General features: G+C 41.0%; 1 protein-coding gene and 1 long non-coding RNA gene across 2 annotated transcripts; one reads left to right on the forward strand and one right to left on the reverse strand.

The window, feature by feature from the left end:
- The first annotated feature begins 30 nt into the window (after nucleotides 1-30).
- On the forward strand, nucleotides 31-5,198 carry LOC131201876 (uncharacterized). The gene is made up of 3 exons (XR_009156021.1): nucleotides 31-157; nucleotides 3,861-4,042; nucleotides 5,065-5,198. It is a non-coding gene; the product is annotated as an uncharacterized LOC131201876 (long non-coding RNA).
- On the reverse strand, nucleotides 4,737-18,828 carry LOC131201875 (phospholipase A2 inhibitor and Ly6/PLAUR domain-containing protein-like). Its single transcript, XM_058190211.1, has 5 exons — nucleotides 18,724-18,828; nucleotides 16,431-16,547; nucleotides 11,855-12,010; nucleotides 9,980-10,120; nucleotides 4,737-6,401 (listed from the first exon to the last, which is right to left on the reverse strand). The coding sequence occupies exons 1-5, from the start codon at nucleotides 18,770-18,772 to the stop codon at nucleotides 6,187-6,189; spliced, it is 678 nt and encodes a 225-aa protein (XP_058046194.1). The 5' UTR covers nucleotides 18,773-18,828; the 3' UTR covers nucleotides 4,737-6,186.
- Nucleotides 18,829-21,038: the final 2,210 nt, after the last annotated feature.

Below are 21,038 nucleotides of genomic sequence, written 5' to 3' on the forward strand. Positions count from 1 at the left end.
TGTCCACGCCTTTCCATCTCTGATTGGATAATCGGACGGCTCTTTGCCAATAATAGCACATAGAAGAGATTGAGGGGAAAGCACGAGAAATACGTGGCGCGCTGTGACTTTAATCGAATAAAGTTTGGACTGGTGCGTGTACTGAATCTGGAAACAAGTGCGTGGTGCAACATACGATTCTTTGTTATGTTAGTTCCGTGGGCGGAAGTGGCTTAAGAGGAATGTGCTGCATTTCATTCATTACTAAATAACGTGTGTGTAGAACAGGGGTCTCCAACCTTGGCAATTTAAGCCTGGTGGACTTCAACTCCCAGAATCCCCCAGCCAGCAAAGCTGGCTAGGGAATTCTGGGAGTTGAAGTCCACCAGGCTTAAATTGCCAAGGTTGGAGACCCCTGGTGTAGAAGACATTACGAATAATATAACCGGGGTGTTGGTGGGAGGTCATTTTCTTTACTTTGGCGCTTTCCAATTTCTTGTGGAATCCATTCCTGGTTTTCTATATAGTTCATGCTTCGCTGACTTTGTTTTCCATAGAGCCCAGCTGTGGCTATGTACGTTCTCAGCTTCCCTCATCATCTATTGCAGAGGTCTCCAACCTTGCCAACTTTAAGAATTGTGGACTTCAACTCCCAGAATTCCTCAGCCAGCTTTGCTTTGCTGAGGAATTCTGGGAGTTGAAGTCCACAAGTCTTAAAGTTGCCAAGGTTGGAGAGACCCCTGTTCTATTGCACTTCCTTCGGTCGCTGTTGTTTATTTCAAAACATCATTTGAATATGTGTGTATTCTCAGTTAATCATCTCAATAATTTAGTATCATTTAAGCATGTTCTCATTTGGACGCTGCTTTCAACAGACCAATATTTTTCACCTCTACAACGTCTAGTATAGTTACTGCCACCCTGGGCATCCTTACTGCAGAGCAACTTGTGTATGGAGAAGAAGCCACAAGGATGCCCTAGGGCAGGGGTCAGCAACCTGCGACTCTGGAGCCGCATGTGGCTCTTTCATCCCTCTGCTGCAGCTCCCTGTTACTGGTCGGCTCCACAATTGATAGGGCTTTCGGTTAGGACAGGCAGAGGAAAAAGGATGCCGCGCTAGCAGGAGACTATGATGGGGGAACTGGACTTCTGGTCGGCTCCAGAATTGAATGGGGGCTTCCAGTTAGGACCTTTGTGGCTCTTTGAGTGTTTAAGGTTGCCGACCCCTGCCCTAGAGATAAAAACCCTCTGACTCCATTTTAACTATGCAACAACCCTGCAAGAAATGGACCCAAGTCACTTAACTGCCTTGCTTAGCAATGGAAATTCTGGTCCCAACTTTGCTTGTCAGTCAAGGACTAACCAGTATGTAAACTTATGTCTTCATAGTTCTAATATGATGCTCAAATTGTATTTACATTTAATATTTGTATGGAAGTCTAAATAAATATGTGATATTTGATAAAGGTGGCTTAAGTTCTGGTTTATACGTTTATTACAAAATATATAAAAATTGAACCAGCATTAATGGTTTGTTATACTCACACAGTTGCAACGATCATCATTCGTCCAACAATTGCTGGTTATGGTATGCACAGATATTTCATTCCACCAGGAGTCACTTTCCTTTCCCTGTTTTATATAAATTTGCTACTCATTATGGGCATCTCCTTTAAGATACTTCATGTGAAAGGTGGTTTGAAGATAACTGAGGGTCCGAGGCTTTACAGTCAAATGTTGAAGCAGAAACATTGAATTGCAATGGTGCCTCTTACCTTCAAAGGACGGTGGAATGTTGGCTCATCTAGTGTTATTGTAAAGAAATTTACTTTTAATGGAGATCACAATCCTAGTGACTACTTGGACATGTCCATGGAGCAGGGGTGAAATTCAGCAGGTTCTGACAGGTTCTGGAAAACCGGTAGCGGGAAATTTGAATAGTTCAGAGAACCGGCAAATACCACCTCTGGCTGGCCCTAGAGTGGGGTGGGAATGGAGATTTTGCAATATCCTTCCCCCAGGAGTGGGGTGGGAATGGGGATTTTATTTTATTATTTATTTATTTTATTATTTAGATTTTTATACCGCCCTTCTCCCGAAGGACTCAGGGCAGTGTACAGCCAGCTTAAAACAAAAATTTAAATAACATATTCTATAAATGGCCGAAAATTTAAAACTATCAAATTTGACCCATAAAATTCATAAAATACCCCAATTAAAATTATTAAAATTCAAAAGTTTAAAAAATTAAGCCAGTCCCGCTTGGATAAACAAGTGTGTTTTCAATTCACGGCGAAAGGTCCGAAGGTCAGGTAATTGACGCAAACCAGGGGGAAGTTCGTTCCAGAGGGTAGGTGCTCCAACAGAGAAGGCCCTTCCCCTGGGGGCCGCCAGCCGACATTGCTTGGCGGATGGCACCCTGAGAAGACCCTCTCTGTGTGAGCGTACGGGTCGGTGGGAGGCATAAGGTAACAGCAGGCGGTCCCGTAAGTACCTGGGCCCTAAGCCATGGAGCGTGGTAACCAACACCTTGAAGCGCACCCGAAAGACCACAGGTAGCCAGTGCAGACTGCGCAGGAACGGTGTTACACAGGAGCAACGTGTGGCTCCCTCAATCACCCGTACAGCTGCATTCTGAACTAACTGAAGCCTCCGAGTGCACTTCAGGGATAGCCCCATGTAGAGAGCATTGCAATAATCCAGACGAAAAGTGACAAGAGCGTGAGTGACCGTGCATAAGGCATCCCGGTCAAGGAAGGGGCGCAACTGGCGAACCAGGCGGACTTGGTAAAAAGCTCTCCTGGAGACGGCCGCCAAATGGTCTTCAAACGACAGCCGTCCATCCAGGAGAACGCCCAAGTTGCGCACCCTTTCTATTGGGGCCAATGACTCGCCCCCAACAGTCAACTGCAGTTGCAGCTGACTTTACCGGGGTGCCGGCATCCACAGCCACTCCGTCTTGGAGGGATTGAGCTTGAGTCTGTTTCTCCCCATCCAGACCTGTATGGCTTCCAGGCTATATAGCACTTCGACAGCTTCGTTGGGGTGGCCTGGGGTGGAAAAGTACAGCTGCGTATCGTCAGCGTACAGCTGGTAACTCACTCCAAAGCCACTGATGACCTCGCCCAACGGCTTCATATAGATGTTGAACAGGAGAGGCTAGAGAATCGACCCCTGAGGCACCCCACAAGTAAGGCGCCTCGCGGTCGATCTCTGCCCTCCTGTCAACACCGTCTGCGACCGGTCAGAGAGATAGGAGGAGAACCACCGATAAACGGTGCCTCCCAAACTCTCCAACAGGTGCAGCAGGATACCATGGTCGATGGTATCAAAAGCCGCTGAGAGATTTTGCAGTATCCTTCCCCTGGGGTGGGGTGGGAATGGAGATTTTGCAGTATGCTTCCCCTGCCACACCCACCACTCCACACCATGCCCACCAAGCCACACCCACAGAACTGGTAGTAAAAAAAAATGGATTTCACCACTGCTGTGGGGGTTTCTTGGCTGCAGTTCCCCAGTGCTTTATCACCATCTTCTCTAGCATGTTGCTTTGGTTTCTCAGATTAGCCTTCAATTCTAGAATTTCTTGGTTCCTCACCCTAGACTTGACAACACTAAGACTTCCCCCCCCCACACACACACACCTGGGCTTAAAGTGCTATGCATGTATAAAGAATAGGAAATATCCAACTTGGAAAAGTTTTTTTTTAAGAATAAAAATATAAACAAAAGTATTAATAAATGAGAAAGACCTCAGATAAGGATCTCCACAAGAATGCCATTATTTACTAAAAGCACATGTACTGTTGTGACTAACAAAATAAAAATATAGACTTCTGAAATTAAAATAATCATATGGGTTTGTCTCTGTCTCTCTCCAGCACATTGGAGGCTTGTTGGCTGTCATGCAAAACAGAGTTCATGGTGTTTTTCACATGTACCTGACACTTTGGAGCACTATGTATATCCAATAGAACCCAGCCTGTGATTAAATTTTAGTGACTGACTTCTATGGAAACCAGCATTAATTAAATACTGGTGAATCCCAAAATTTTGATTATTGGTAAGTGGGAGACACCCAGCATGTATGGTAAAAAACATCAAGATTGGTGTGCTTGAAATTTCAGCCATTTTTTCTTTTGTAAATAACAGAGTTTTGATTGCACCAACATGATCGCTATCTTGATCCCACATGTACCCATGATTCCAATGCTAAAATGAATGAAACCATAATAATCTCTAATTGAAAACTGATAATTGGATAACTTAATTAGCTAGATCTGGAAAATAGATCCAGATCTATATTGCAGCAATACTGTCCTTGTCCTGAGAAAGATTTTGCAATGTGAACTTAAATCAGCCCCGGAATTCATTTTACCTTCATTTCAGGTAAAAATATGAATTCTAAAAAAAAAGATTCCGCTAAAAAGAGTCAGACATTTTACATCAAGACCCATCGAGACTTTGGGATTAGATACCTTGTATTTGTTTCCTAAATGCCAACTATAACTATTCTGCATCTAAAACTCGTGACATTCAGGTTAATACTTTTGCCCAAGTGTTAGCAAAGAAGAGGTAATATGTGAAACAGAACTAAAAATCATTATTATTCTCATCTATCAAGCTAAGCATTGATCAAAGGTTTAAAACAAGGTGGCAAAGTACATCCAGAATAAATAAAATCTTCCTCTAAGTTTAAGAAACAAATAAATCAATGTCCTGTGTTTTGTTTCTTTCATTGATTTTAATCTTTAATGAATTAAAAAAAACTGGTTAGAAGCCAAATTCAATCAAGGATTTAATCAAATGGTTGTTCTTGTTTAATGTCAATGACTATACATATTCATTCATTACAATAAGTAGGGGAACATGATGGAGAGTCGGGTTTATGGCTTAGTATCAATAGCCAGAAGACCACTTCTGCATCTAGCAACTCAAATTTCTTCAAAATTCACATTTGCCACAGAAAAGATTCTAACATTGGTGTGAAAGGAGAAAACTTTATACTAATTCTGAAGTAAAATCTGTTCTTCCCTCAAAAAGGCATCTGTTTTTATACAACGTTCTCTCTTTTTTTTCCCCCAGCTCCTTCCACACGTGGGCCATCATCGGCTTCAGAGCAGTGCACCCCTTTATTCTTATGATGTCAAAAGCTTTGGAAAGTTTAACTTTCAGCTCAGTTCCTGCTTCAGTCAAAATGCTTCAAGGACAGTAGCAAAGAAGAGAACTTCTCTTTGGAGAGCCTCTGCTTCATCTCATCTCACTTTTCCTTGGATTGTTCCATTGCCATCTGAAGTCAAAGTCCTCAAATTCCTTGGTTTATATTCTTCTTTCCCTGAGTACCTTCAGGAATACCCAGAAGGTTAGTATCTCCCCACCCCACCCCCATATTGTGGAAGAAGCAAAGAGGGTGGAGGGAAGAAGCTGGAGGACCAATTTCCCTCCATCAGTCAGATGGTCCTTTCACATGTCTCTCCCTTCATCAATTACAACTCTAGGGTGCAGCCATGAGGATATTTATGAAATATCACGAAGGTACAGCAGCAGTAAATAACATGGGGCCAGTGTCAGTGAGGAAACGATCTTACAGTAGAAGAATCTTCAAACATATATCACTGCAAGATGACATTCCCTTTAAGTGCCCCTGCTTTTTCCAGAGCTGAGAAAGGCTCTGGAGACTTCACTTGTTATATTACATTTTCCCTTGGGATTTTATTGAGGGCTTAAGTAGCTGCATACAGCTTGGGAGATTATTGTACAGTGCAGAACGGGACCCTCGCAACTGTTTGAGAATTAAGATCAAGGATTCCAATTTTTCAACCTTGCCTGAAAAAACAGCCCATCATTTTTTTTTCACATGCCCTTTCAAGTCCCATCAAATTGAATGAGAAGGCTAAAAATGCTGTATCAAATATGATCCTAAGAGATGAACAATGAGTTCAGTCTTTGACCATCACATCAATATGTCAGTATTACACCAACTGCTATGACCATGATAACGATCAATTCAAATCAGAACCGGTGGTTAAATAACCGCTTTCCTTAATAGATGCTATAAAATATAAACAACCAGCATGATAATGGATTAGGCCTTAATAACTTATGCTCAGCTCATCCAGAATTTTTCCATCAGTGATACCAGAGACCCAAAGATTAACATCTTTGGTTTAGCATCTGCATCGTTTGCTCATAAACACCCTTGGCTCGTTAGGATCCGAGCTGCAGCCTCAGGAAGCCCATCATGACTAAAAAGAAGAGTCCCATTGGTCCAGGAGAGCTGCTGGCCTTGCTACTGGCTGGCATGCATACAAGGCTGGTGATTGCTGAACTGGCCTGGCTAAATGTTGCTGCACCTCCAATGGTAGCATCGCAGACAGCATGGGTAGTGCAGCCCTTCATGGCAACTTTTGTAGATGTTTCTTCTGGTGTTTAGAAAGACAGAAAATTACAAAATGCATGTTAACCACAAGGGGGCAACAGATACACATCAATCCATTTCTTCAAGACCAAAGAAATACTGTAATCTACACCCACTTCTTCCAGACGACTTTCCTTCTCTGAAGGAACCAAGTTGCTGCATTTATAACTTGTATTTTGAGAGAATGATTCATATCCTTTCCTTTAAATTAAATATAGTCAACAGTCAAATCCTGTGCAACCTAATAAACAGAGAGCAGTGTAATAAAGGAGGACAATAACATAAAACTTTTGACAGACAACAGATCAACACCCAGTATCAACCGTATTGCCTCAGCTAACTCATTTTGCTTCTATAAACTCAGAATATTTCCCATAAATTAGCTGAATGGCGTAGTGGGCCTAAAACATACTTTGAAACTTGCCAGCCATTTGCCTGAAATATTGGGACTTTTTTGCTCCCACAGATTTTGGACCTCTTATGATGAGCATTGACATATTTTGGAGTAAATAGCAAGACTGTCCAGAATAGTTGCAGAAAAATAAGTTTTTATTCCACACCTAATATTGATCTGAAATGCTATGGGAAATAGAAAGGATCATCAGAAAGATGTTTAACAGAGTTGGAAGGGACCTTTGAGGTCTTCTAGTCCAACCTCCTGCTGAAGCAGGAAATTTTTAACTGCCGGGAAATAGGACTGTGCTGGTTTTTTTGACAGCTGCAACACTCTGCTGGCTCATATTTAAATGATTATCCACTAGGACGCCAAGATCCCTCTCACAGATACTATGTATTATTGAACCAGGTACAACCTATTCTATACCTTTGCTTTTGGTTCCTCTTGCCTAAATGCCTTACTTTTCTCCCCATAGATTTTCATTTTGTTAGATAAAGCCCCCTAGTCAAGTTTGTCAAGGTCCTTCTGCACCTTGAGCCTATCTTCTGGAGTGTAGGCTATCCCTGCCAATTTAATGTTGTCTGCAAATTTGATTAGGTCCACTTCCATCCCCTTGTCTAAATCATTGATGAAAATATTGAAGAGTACTGGGCTTAAGACAGAGCCTTGTGTACCCCACTGCATCCTTCCTTCCACGTAGATACAGTTCCATTGAGAAGTACACATTACGTGTGGTTGGTCAGCCAGTTACGAATACATCTGGTGATGATACTGTCTAATCCACATTTTTCTATCTTTTCAAGTAGTAGGTTGTGGTCTACTTTATCAAATTTACTGAAGTCCAGGTAAATTATATCCACAGTATTTCATTGCTTCACTAATTTTGTCACATTGTCAAAAAATGCAATAAGATTTGTCTGCCATGATCTATTTTTGACAAACCTATGTTGGCTTCTCATTATGACTTTGTTTGCCTCTAGGTGTTCACAGATTTGTTGCTTGATTATCTTTTCCAGAATCTTCCCAGATATTGATGTCAGGCCGATAAACTGATTTTTTCCCTTTTTTGAAGATGGGAATTACATCTGATCTTTTACACTCATCTTGTAGTTCCCCAGTGCTTCAGGATCTTTGAAAAATATGGTTCAATGGTTATGAGATCAGGTCTGCCAGCTCCTTCAGAAGTGGGATCACTTAATATTGACATTGTTTAGAGGGCATTGCTTAGATTGTCAGGTCAGGAGAGCTCAAACTAGGCTGGGCAATTTGTCTAACACAGTTTATCTTGCCTTTTTCCCAGTGTCTTAAGGTAGAATTAATATTTTCCCCTTTCCTATCTTATTTTCCCAGGTAAGTTTGGGCTGTGACATGGTCTGTGGTTAAAATAAGCTAGTGAACTTTAAGACTGAGTAGAGATACCAATTAGGGTCTCATCGTTCTAATCCATCATGCCAACTTCCACACTTAGCTACTCAAAAAAATTGATTCCTTGCCCTGCATTTTAAATGCAGTCCTGGCATGTTGAATGAAAGTTTCATCTACAGCAACATGTCCAAAGCAAAGTTTCTTTCAAGTTTGACTTACGTTGTTTTCCTGGCAGCATCATGGAAGCCGTTTGCCATAGCTTCCTGAGATTGTTTTGATCCCTGTCCCATATATTTTATAACCCTGGGATATTCTGAAGGTATCTAATCTAGGTACTATCCATGTGTGAGCTTGCTCATCTTGTGAAGACAAGCCAAAGTTAGCTAAGCGCTGCCAAGTATCTATCTGAAAAATGAGAAGATTCAAAGATACAAAATACTTTACAAATATTGCACTAGAAAGAAATGCCCCAATTGTTTAAAGATCTAAGACCTCTTCTTTATAAATGTAAATTCCATATCTGCTGAAAGCTTTCTCATCTATTTTACTGATGACATTTGATTGGCAACATTCAATTGGTCATGTTATTGGATCTTAATGCAAGAACAAGACCTGAATGCATCTGTATCTCTGAATGAGCACAACATTCATTTCTGCCTGTCATGTTCCTATGAGTATTTTGCAGAGTTCATAGTTCAGATTCCAAATACCAGATAAATAGCTTAAAACAATGTTTCTCAACCTTGGCAACTTGAAGTATGAACTTCAACTTCCAGAATTCCCTGGCCAGCATACTGGCCAGGGAATTCTGGGAGTTGAAGTCCATATGTCTTCAAGAGCCATGGTTGAGAAACACTGGCTAAAGACTACATTCCAGCTCAAGATTTCAGATGCCTGCATAATGTCATTAGCTGCTGATGTGGTTCTTTACCTCTAACTTCCTAGATTCATGTTGGACTTCATGTTCCTTTTGGCAATATACTTAAAAAACATCCAAGGTGTTTCATGCATCTTCTAATAATGTCTCCAAACAAGTTTTACTACTAATCTTTCAAGGAAATTGACAGTGCCTGAATTAGTCCATGCCATTATTTTCTTGTTGGACCTGTCCTTGGCTTGGTATATAAGAGCCTTCAAGGACTATGTCCTGCCAAAGAATTCCTGAGATTAACACCGTGAAAGCCAGAGTTCCGAGTTTCACAACATCCCTGCATCTGATTGGCTAATATTTATTATCACATGAATAGTCAAGGCAATGGTACTGCAACCTCAGAATTCTTACTGGAAATTGATTTTCTAGATCAGGATTGTCAAACTCGCGGCATCATGTTGTCATCACGTGACGTATCGTGATTTTTTCCCATTCGCTAAACCAGGCGTGGGCAGCGCATGACGCATCCAGGCTGCAGGTCGCAAGTTTGACTCCCCTGATCTAGATAGTCACAAGTCTGGGTTGAGAGATGGAGTTTGCTCAGAGACCACCTCATTGCCCTGATAGATGTTCTGCATAACAAAATCTCTTGGTGACTTTTAATACTATTGGCCATAGTGGCTAACTGACATAGCCAAGATACTAGGAGGAAATTTAGTGAAATTCAGTAAACTCTTTAATTACTTGAAAACTTTTTGCATAAAATTGTCATAGGATAAATATTTGGATATGTTTCATTAGACACAAACAATTATTATTATCTAATCTTCCATGCCTTACATAAGGTTCTCCATGCTGTATACGTTTTATTTAAAAGAAATGGATGTTTTCTAAGATGCAGCCTTTATCAAATCCCATAAGAACCCATATAAAATGCTGAATGAATTACCAAAATATATGTATCCAGCCAAATCAATGCACTGAGACTCGGATCCAACACAATCAACAATGTCATCCTTACAAGAATCAGGAAATGAAGCATAGCAGGCTGGGCACCGAAGACCATTGACCTTGGTATCTAGTTCTGGCACTGAATAAATAGAAAAATTGTGGAAACTACAGTATATCAAACAGCATAATTAAATAAGACAATGACATCTCTATGGGTTAAATATTTGGGTGAGGGAATTCTTTGTTTTGAGCTCAAGATGAATTGTTTCAATTAATCAGTTGATGCAATATTACAGAAGATTAAACAATTTTGTACCTTGGTCTATCTTTATCAGGATCTCCCCCCCCCCACTCACAATAGAAGTAAACATAAACTAAGCATTTTAAGATTCATGTTCCTCATCAATCATAATTCTTATGTTTATTCTAGCAATTTTTTTGTCCCTAAGAAATGAGCCCAGTGAATGAAAGAATGCTTCTTATAAAGGATTCCTTTGACTGCTTTTATTGATAACTTTAGGCTATTTCATTTTAGATTGTTCATTGAATTGTTATAAATGTGCACAGGGCGTATTACCCATTTATATATTGTTACATATATCTAGTGAGTCATTTTTAATGTCCTTTTTATGCTGTCTCTGCTTTCACTATGATCTTAAAAAAAGAAATGCATTTTCTGAAATTTTTAATGGCCTTGGGATGCTTCCCTCTCTTTTGTTTACTTCACTGTCATGTCAATATTCGTCTTCCTTGTTCCAACCTTGCCAGAAGGACAGGATCCCTGAAGACGGGTTTCCAATTCAAAACAATGTTGTCCTAACTCTTCCAAAGAGGTGGGAATAGCCATTTCCAGTTTAAAACATTTTACATCTCATTCCTCTGCTCCATCTGTTAATGTGGAAATGGAAAGACATGCCACCTTGAGAGCAACAAGTTCACTTTTTAGATTATGTACAGGTTTAAGATTGTGCAATGATCCTTCCAAAAGTGTACAATTAAGTTTAAGTTTATAAAAAATAATTGCTACCAACTTGCCTTCCATTGAGGACCTGTATACTGCACGAATCAAGAAGAGGGCCGTGAAAATATTTGCAGATCACTCGCATCCTGGACATAAACTGTTTCAACTCCTACCCTCAAAACGACGCTATAGAGCACTGCACACCAGAACAACTAGACACAAGAACAGTTTTTTCCCGAAGGCCATCACTCTGCTAAACAAATAATTCCATCAACACTGTCAGACTATTTACTGAATCTGCACTACTATTAATCGTTTCATAGTTCCCAGCACCAATCTCTTTCCACTTATGACTGTATGACTATAACTTGTTGCTGGCACTCCTTATGATTTATATTGATATACTGACCATCAATTATGTTGTAAATGTTGTACCTTGATGAACGTATCTTTTCTTTTATGTACACTGAGAGCATATGCACCAAGACAAATTCCTTGTGTGTCCAATCACACTTGGCCAATAAAAAATTCTATTCTATTCTATTCTATTCTATTCTATTCTATTCTATTCTATTCTATTCTATTCTATTCTATTCTAAATACAAGCTAACAACATGTGTCAGGGTCTGCTGGTCACTTGGGCGTAAAATGAATAATATGGAAATGATGTATTTCCCCAATTTCTTTTTAACATTTATTTAATCAAATTTGAACCAGGGCCATTCCTTGTAGAGTGTGGGAGGTCGAAATCTTCCCTGCTGACTTCTTCCTTCTTGTCAGGCTATCTGGTTATATTTAATTTTTCTTTTTTAGCCCACTCTTAGCTTGGTCATTCTGCTTTTCATAAATGTTCCTTGAGTGAAATCATTTGTACAAAAGCACAAGGGAGTGAAGCTCAGGATAGATACTTACATTTGACTGGAAAATCTGTATTGCAGGCATCGTGCTTACAGCAAAAAACACTCGTCCTTGATCTTCCTTTTTTACCCAGATTAATGTGAGCAGAACCACCTTCACAGATACTTGATGGAACACAGCTTTTAATAATCCCCTGAGCCTGAAGTTCTTCTGCAGGGAGGAAAATAAATTGACATTTCTAGCAGATAATGAGAATATGCCGATACTAAAAGTAGCAAAGCCTATTTAAAATTACAGTAAATACAAAGAGTAGCACCCTGTTCGGATAACATGTGGTTTGACCTTGAAAATCACTAACCAGGAAAGACCTTTACTGGTGACTGGTGCATCATACAACCATTATTAACTAATTCAGTTGTCACAATTTGGGAATAGAATCTCCACCACCCATTAATCATTGCACCGAGAGTGACACAATTTCATAATATCTGTAGCCTATTTGCCACTACAGGCAGAGATGCAGCAGTCGGCGAAGCTTGATCCCTGCAGCCATCCCAGGTTTGAAATGTGTGTTTTATAAGCAGCCCTTATATTCTTAGCCATTCTTCTTCTCAGGATTTTTTCTTGGAGAACTAAAGTTGGACTAGAAGACCTCCAAGGTCCCTTCCAACTCTGTTGTTCTGTTCTGTTCTGTTGTTCTCTTCTGTTCTCTTCTGTTCTGTTGGCATGAGCATCCCCAGAAACCTGCTACTTTCCTTAAAAGCAGTATTGTAGTATTGTTGCCACAAACTTCAACCCTTTTGTAAATGCTTGTGGCTAATAAAAGGGGATTCAATTAGTTTAATCTGATTTATGAGCAGGATCAGTTTAAGGCTGATTGGATAGATCCAGGCGAGTCGTCAGAGACTCGTCTTGTTGAGACGGTTTGGGATGGGTTTGACCCTGTGGCTCCTGAGGACATGGACAGGTTGCTGGGAGGGCTGAATGCCACCACTTGTTTATTGGACCCATGCCCCTCCTGGTTGGTGCTGGCCACACAGGAGGTGACGTGAGGCTGGCTCTGGGGGATTATTAATGCTTCTTTGTTGGAGGGGGTTGTCCCTGCCGCCTTGAAAGAGGTGGTGGTGAGACCCCTCCTTAAGAAGCCTTCCCTGGATCCAGCTGTTTTAGGAAATTATCGTCCAGTCTCCAACCTTCGTTTTGTGTCGAAGGTTGTAGAGAGTGTGGTGGCACGTCAGTTACCCCAGTACCTGGAGGAAACTGTCTATCTAGACCTGTTCCAGTCCAGTTTCCGACCTGGGTATAGCACTGAGACGGCTTTGGTCGCATTAGTTGATGATCTCTGGAGGGCCCGGGACAGCGGTTATTCCTCTGCCCTGGTCCTATTAGACCTCTCAGCGGCTTTTGATACCATCGACCATGGTATCCTGCTGCACCGGTTGGGGAGTTTGGGAGTGGGAGGCATCGTTTTTCGGTGGTTGTCCTCCTATCTCTCTGACCGGTCGCAGATGGTGTTGGCAGGGGGGCAGAGATCGACTGCGAGGCGCCTCACATGTCGGGTGCCGCAGGGGTCGATTCTCTCGCCTCTCCTGTTCAACATCTATATGAAGCCGCTGGGTGAAATCATCAGTGGTTTGGGGGTGAGTTACCAACTGTACGCTGATGACACGCAGCTGTACTTTTCCACCCCAGGCCACCCCAATGAAGCCGTCGAAGTGCTGTCCCGGTGTTTGGAGGCCATACGGGTCTGGATGGGGAGAAACAGGCTCAGGCTCAACCCCTCCAAGATGGAGTGGCTGTGGATGCCGGCACCCCGGTACAGTCAGCTGCAACTGCGGCTGACTGTCAGGGGCGAGTCATTGACCCCGATGGAGAGGGTGCACAACTTAGGCGTGCTCCTGGATGGACGGCTATCTTTTGAAGACCATTTGACGGCCGTCTCCAGGAGAGCTTTTCATCAGGTTCACCTGATCCACCAGTTGCGCCCCTTTCTTGATCGGGGTGCCCTATGCATGGTCACTCACGCTCTAGTTACCTCTCGCTTGGACTATTGCAATGCTCTCTACATGAGACTCCCCTTGAAGAGCACCTGAGGGCTCCAGTTGGTCCAGAATGCAGCTGCGCGGGTGATAGAGGGAGCCGCTTGCGGCTCCCATGTAACACCACTCCTGCGCAAGCTGCACTGGCTGCCTGTGGTCTATCGGGTGCACTTCAAGGTATTGGTTACCACCTTTAAAGCGCTCCATGGCTTAGGACCGGGATATCTACGGGACCGCCTTCTGCCGCAGTTTGCCTCCCACCGTCCCGTGCGTTCTCACAGGGAGGGACTCCTCAGGGTGCTGTCGGCCAAGCAATGCCGGCTGGCGACCCCCAGGGGAAGGGTCTTTTCTGTGGGGGCTCCTACCCTCTGGAACGAACTCCCCCCGGGACGCCGTCAACTTCCCGACCTTTGGACCTTCCGCCGTGAGCTGAAGACATATCTATTTCATCAAGCAGGACTGGCATAGAATTTTAGAATTTTAATTCTTGTTATTGGGGTTTTAATTCAATTGGTTTTATTGTTTTATATGTATTTTATATAGGGCCGTATTTGATAGGTTTTTTAATTATTGTTTTATTATATTTATTATTATGGTTTTATATGGCTGTCAACTGCCCTGAGTCCTTCGGGAGAAGGGCGGTATAAAAATCTAATTAAATAAATAAATAAAATAAATAAGGCTACATCTAGTCTCCTAGTATTAGTTAGCTAGATTAAAGGGCCTCCTATTTGAGTTCCCACATCATATTACTCCCCTCCTGTAGGATTTCTCACTGCTGGACTGCATCAACAATTTAAACTTTAGGTCAAGGACTGCTTCTCCCCAGCCTCTCCCCAGCTACATCTACCTGGCCCACCAGAGTAGGAAGGCAAAATATATTGTGGATCCCAACCAGGGGTGAAATTCAGCAGGTTCTGACAGGTTCTGGAGAACCAGTAGCAGAAATTTTGAGTAGTTCAGAGAACCGGCAAATTGTTGTGACCCAGGCCCAAGTAGGTAGTAATAAACTTAGTCCGTGGAAAAACAAACTTTATTCGAACAGCTGGGAATTACTTCATTTCCAGCGTCGTTCAGCTCAAAGTAAAACAAATGCCTCCCAACACAAATTCCTCAGTTATCTCACAAACCTTAGTCCAATTAGGCAAACTGCCAAAGGCCCTTCCTGGCAACCGTCCAGAAGCCACAAAAAGACGTATACGAAGCAGAAGATGAAACAGAAGACGCAGCTCCAACGTTGTTTTCCAGCAAAGCTGAAACACTGGTGCTGGTCTGTTTTAAGCCTTATGGGAGGGGAGCACTCACTACCCCATGGCCCTGGTCTCACCTCAGCCTCATTGCTGTCCGACTCCATTGCCAGCTCCGAAGGCTGCTGATGAATCACAACACAAATACTGCCTCTGGCTGGCACCAGAGTTGGGTGGGAATGGAGATTTTGCAGTAGCCTTCCCCTGCCATGCCCACCAAGCCACATCATGGCCACAGAACCGATAGTAAAAAAATTTGAATTCCACCACTGATCCCATCTATTAAGAAAGTATAACTAGTAGGACCCAGGAAAAGAGCCTCTTCTGTAGGGCTCTTCATTTTGGAATATTATTTCCCCAGAGATAAGATTGGCTCCCACCCTGCTTTTCTGCAGGGCCCAAAGACACAGTTTTGTCAGGAAGCTTGGGAATCCCATTTGGAGCCAATCAAGTGGATGGTGAGGTGAGATATGGGGTAGAGGTTTAAACTGTGAATTTTTAACTATGGATTTTTAAATATTGTTTTCTGTCAGCGTGTGTGTGAGATGGGCAGCTATATAAATTTGTTTAATAAACAAATGTAAAAAATACTATTATAAATTATTTCTATTGCTATTCTTCACCTTCCAGCCAAGTTTACTAATAAACAAATTGCAGAATAACTCAAGCATGCAAAATTGCACAGAGTCATGTGGCATATAAATTTAGTAATCATTAAAACAAATGAAATGGGTGGACAAATAAAGTATTATTAAACCTTTACAAGTGAACCTTTACCCTCTTGGATACCCAACTCTCCCCGGTCAAAGCACATAAGAGAAAGATAAGTCTCCATCAAGAAGTCCCATTGTAGTTTCATAGCATCAGAGTGGGAAGGGGTTATGCAGTAGGATTATTGGATCAGGGCTGCAAAACTGTAGATGGTCTCCTAATGGTGAGAATATGGCTAAAGTTTTATTGCCTGATGGCCAGCTGAACTTTTGCAGTTTGAGTCGTCCATCAAACAATGAGTCCAACCCCCTTCTCCATGCAGGAATGTATCCCATGGTAAGTGGTTGTGTGGCTTCTGTTTGAAGGGTCACCCACACCTTCTCTTTTTTTAAATTTTCAAGATGGTTCCATTTTCAAACAACTTTTATTGTTTTATTTATAGGATTTATTTTTCTAACATGCAATTGGTATTTGTTGTGCCAAATTAGCCAGCCACACACAATTCTTCATGGAAGTTCTTTTTTTAAGTTTATTCATCAACCTTCAAGAGCAGAACAGCACTCAAAACATATGAATATACTGAAATCAACATATAATTTTGGTTACAAAAACCCACTTTCCAATGTTACTTACCCAATACACTTTCAAATGCAGTAATGCCACAAAAATCATGTTCTGGAGGACATACTTCTATATTACCGGAACAGTTGTGACCTTGACCGATGCAAACTTCACATTTCAGAGCAATACCTGGAGAATGCAGAGAGAAAAATATGGTCAATTATATATACCTATTTAATTTTTGGAAGAGAAATTATTACATTTACTTAATTCTGAAGTCTGAAATGTCCCCTTAGGGTTCATAACCAAAACTATTTCCAATTCCCATTGCTAACTAAAATGAGCTATGAATGTATATATATATAGATAATCATTTATTTATATGACGTTGTAGGAATTTAGCACCCACCCCCCTCCTAGAAGAATGAAATATTTTAGAAAATATTTAAAAAGGCAGAATATATTTCCCTGGATGAGAAATGGAGAAACATGTTTTAAAGACAAAGCAGCTCCCTGCAACTTCCTGACTCCCCCCCCCACCTTTGTCAATGGGCCATTAAAGCCTCAACCAAGCTCACTCATTTCCCCCCCACCTTTGTCAATGGGTCAGAGGTAGAAACTCATCCCCCCACCTTTGTTAATGGACCATCATTTGCAACACAATAGAACAGAAACTCACCACATGGCAAGGCTCAGGCAAGCTTGAGGGACAACCTACAATGTAAGCTAAGACCCCTAGACCACCTGGGGGTCTGACAACCAATCAGGATAATCTTCCTGTGCCCCAGAAAGTTCAAAGCTCAGAAAAAGCATAAAGCCAGGGAGCACACAGGATCTCAGCCCTTTTCTGTTCAGGAACTCAAGCCATGTGATCCTGACCACCATTAAACCATCTTTCCAAGCAGCCTCCATGTTTCCAGTGTCTTTGTCCCCACTTGGAACTGAACCCAGATGGATATTTCTTCCAACAATGCGTAAAAAAAAAGAGCGCAAGAAGTTTGTATTATTTGGGGCAATATTAAATGAGCCCACATACTTCTTACAGATGAACTAATTATTCTGCAATGCTATTCTGGATTGGATAGAGATCAGGGATAAATGGAAGCACATGACTGCCAGGATGTATTACTTGTTCATAAACCTGTTCATAAACCAGCTTGGCCTCATTAGCAAAACATTTCTCTGGTTTAGATCAAACAATTATTCTGTATGCTATGTCATTTCACAAACTTGTTGCATTATACATACTCTTTCCTGCAAATAATACAAACAAATTTGCAAGAAAGTGAAATCCTCAGAACCTTATATAGATCAGGCAAATTTGCACAAATAAATCTGTCATTCAGTGAGATGCCAGAAGGAGATATATAGAGAAATGAAGAACATATAATTATTTTATTTGTTAATGATGTAGCTAAGAAATGCCTATATCTGAGCTTTTAAATATTAATGTACTCCCTGAAGGCAGCTAGATGATTGAAAACAAGTATGAATTACAAGCAGTAAGAAATCATATTTGAAATAATAAAACCTGAAAGGGATACAGCAGATAAAACAAGGCATTAGATCAAAACCTAGCCATTCAATAAAAAAGAATGCCTGACCAAATGGCAAGATTTTCAGAGAGCCAGCAAACACTGTAACAACAGAATTCTACTCTTACAAGTCATGTAAATATTTTTTTTTCCTGTTCAATCTTGTGTGATTCTGAAAGACTGCTTGGACAAGTCCCTGCATTTTCATAGCAAGGTTTTCAAAAATGGTTTTCCATTGTGAAAAACTGATTTATCAGATCCTGACCAGATCTTCTGGTCATTTGCACAATAAAAATCCTTAAATAAGTGGCCCAAATAATGTGATTGTTTATTTATATCATCTATGTAATGATGTCATTTCTCAGACTGTTTACATTACTTCAGTTGCATCATTTGCACGGTTACAATGCTTTACTTTTCAATTTACAAGGTTTAAAGGAATAAGGAACATCTCCCCCATCCAATTAGTCCATTAATATGAGGTTTCACTGTATTCTAAACCAGGGGTCTCCAATCTTGGTCCCTTTAAGACTTGTGGACTTCAACTCCCAGAGTCCCTCAGCCAGCAAAGCTCATTGAGGAATTCTGGGAGTTAAAGTCCACAAGTCTTAAAGGGACCAAGATTGGAGACCCCTGTTCTAAACCAAGGAACATGAATCCCACTCGGTATTCTCTTGTCCAATCCTAACAATCAGATCTCTATAGAAAAATAAATAAATTATATTGTGTCAATCTTTCCAAGCATCTGTGTATGTGTACCCATAGAAGGAACCACTGTTCCCCCCTCCTCACCAATTTATACCACTACCACCAATGAAGGAGCTACTCACCACCGGCTATCAGTGCTGAGAGGAGGCCAAAACTGAGGCAAGTCTGCATTGTTGCTAGGTTAGAACTAGGCTAAGCTTCTACTGTGGCCAGCTTTTTAGCTAGGAAGGATACCTTCAATTACTGCAAATGAAGGCGTGTCCCAAAGCATCCTTTCTCCTCAAGGCCACGGTGGAGAGGAAGTTACACAATAATGACATGCCTCCTGTTCTGACCAACACAAACCAGATCACCTACACTGCAAAAGCTACTTTGGCTTCTGATAGGTTTAAGGTGCTGATTTTAACTGAAGAAGTCCTAGAGGGGAAGGACTCAGAACCTATGGGGATGGTTTCTTCCTGTCTTCAATTCTATTTGGACTGTGAATTCTACTCAAAAGATGGTACTCTGGGTACAAAGAAGGTTAAAAAAAAGGCAATTTCCATTGTTGCACCCACCATCCTGACTTTTTTCAACCTATCTTTTGTAACATCCTGCCAAGTACTTTTCAATTTAGGAGCTGGGAGCTTGGAAGCAGGTCTTCTCCTCCATCATTAATGTCCCCCACCAAAAAAAAATAAAAATCCAATTGGCCTCTACTATACAGTAATCATCTTTCAGAAAGCTGCTCCAACATGCTGTTAATATCTCTGCTTTGCCTGCCATCTGTTTGGCAGGATGTTGTTTAAATCCTATTATGTTCTTAATTAGAGTTAGGATGTGTCTTTATGGTTTTACTGTTTTAAGATGTGTGCTTGCAGTCATAGAAAAGTAATGAAAAATAAGAGAGGGGAAGGAAGGAAAGATGAATTAGTCACATTTTAACCTGTGCAAAGGGATGCCCTTCCCACAGATCCACCCAATAAGCCTTCCAGGTAGCTATACATCACTTAACGTAGCTTAACAGGGCAATCAGAGCTTGTTCTCATGTAACTCCATGCCTTGAAAATCTAGTTCCAGATTCACAAGTCTTTCTTCAGAGGAAGCCTATAGTGTTTCATTAAGCAAACTGCAAGGACACCAAAATCTAGTTTTCACATTGTACTAATCCATGGTTTGCAGGATAAATTACATTGGGTTAAGATTACACAATATACTAAACCATATATCACTGTTTAGAAAACCACACTGCAGGATTCAAAATCAGTTTAAAATATTGTTTGGATTGGCTTAGTACATTGCCTTGATGTACAGTAGTGGCCAAAACTGTGGACACCTTTTGGGAAAAGTGTATTTTTGAGGTTTGATGGCTAATAACACCCCCTTTTTTTTGGAGTTTCAAGTTAATCATATTCCACTGCTGGAGTGGTCTGGGAATAGCCCAGACTTTAATCCACTTGAAAATCTATGGAGCTGACTAAAGAAACTTGTTAGTCAGAAGCGACTCAGCAATAAAAAGTTAATAGAAGTTAATAGAAACAATCATTCAATCTGGGTTTCACATTATAACAACTGCAGAACTAAAAGACTTGGTTCACACCATGGGAAGACATTGTAAGGCCATAATTCATGCTAAAGGTTACCCAACTAAGTATTAACTGACATGGTGATAATTTTTATATATCTTATTTTTTCTACGGTGATAATTTTTGTATATCTTGTTTTTTCTACATGTTTCACTTTTCTTCGTTATACTGTAACTGCTATTCTAATTGCAAATCCTTAATAAAAGTTATTACATTACATTCTTGATTAAATTATCTTTCCATTGATATATAATTTTATGGTACTACTCCAAAAAAAGTGGTGTTATTAGCTAGTTTTAGAAAATACATTTTTCCAAAAGGTTTCCACAATTTTGGCAGCTACTTTTGTCTTAGCAGAATGCTAGCAAAATTTTGTAGCACCAGTAATAATTAAAGCAATGTTTGGATTTAGCATAAGAATGATAAATTATTGATACTGTGATGGTCTTGAGCTTCAAGAAATGAAAGACCTACAAGTTTCTTATTCTGCTTTGTAAATTGCAGTGTTGTGTCATATTTGAATCCTACCATTATAGCTGTTCTTTACTGTCTTTTATTGAAACAAATCAGATTCATAAACCATAGCTTAAAGGCAACCAAGGGATGCGGTGGCTCAGGCACTAGGACATTGAGCTTGTCGATCGAAAGGTCGGTAACTCAGTGGTTCGAATCCCTAGTGCTGCCGAGTAACAGGGTGAGTTCCCGTTATTTGTCCCAACTTCTGCCAACCTAGCAGTTTCGAAAGCACGTAAAAATGCAAGTAGAAAAAATAGGGACCACCTCTGGTGGGAAGGTAACAGCGTTCCGGGCACCTTTGGCATTGAGTCATGCTAGCCACATGATCACGAAGATGTCTTCGGACAGTGCTGGCT

The sequence above is a fragment of the Ahaetulla prasina genome, chromosome 7 (assembly GCF_028640845.1).
Source record: "Ahaetulla prasina isolate Xishuangbanna chromosome 7, ASM2864084v1, whole genome shotgun sequence".
In the NCBI taxonomy this organism is placed as follows: domain Eukaryota; kingdom Metazoa; phylum Chordata; class Lepidosauria; order Squamata; family Colubridae; genus Ahaetulla; species Ahaetulla prasina.